General features: G+C 46.7%; 1 protein-coding gene across 1 annotated transcript in view; it reads left to right on the top strand.

The window, feature by feature from the left end:
* LOC119594704 (F-box only protein 28-like) overlaps positions 1–338 on the top strand; it is a 9,716-nt gene that overhangs the window by 5,948 nt on the left and 3,430 nt on the right. The window contains exon 4 of the mRNA XM_037943762.1: positions 97–313. Coding sequence (XP_037799690.1) covers positions 97–313 — 217 coding nt within the window. The remainder of the gene's footprint in view (positions 1–96; positions 314–338) is intronic.

Below are 338 nucleotides of genomic sequence, written 5' to 3' on the forward strand. Positions count from 1 at the left end.
TGTATGCCAGGGAGATACTCAACATTATTCTTGCAGTTATAGGCATCAGTAAATCATAGTCACCAGCCATTAAGAAATTTAAACTTCCTTTGGCAGGTTATTGACGAGATCTACAGAGTATTGAGGTTCATCCAGTCCAATAAGACGCTCCCAAAGTCACAAGAAATCTTAACAGAACTCCGAGATATCTCCAGCATGGCGATGGAACACTTCGAGGAGAAGATTGTGCGTTCCCTGAAGCCCACCTCCCTCACACCCCCTTCAGCGCGGTTCTCCCCTTCGCCGTTCTCTTCAGGATTACCCTCGCTGCATGGTAAGGGTTGTCTTATCTCTGTCTC

This window comes from Penaeus monodon, chromosome 34, assembly GCF_015228065.2.
Source record: "Penaeus monodon isolate SGIC_2016 chromosome 34, NSTDA_Pmon_1, whole genome shotgun sequence".
In the NCBI taxonomy this organism is placed as follows: Eukaryota; Metazoa; Arthropoda; class Malacostraca; order Decapoda; family Penaeidae; genus Penaeus; species Penaeus monodon.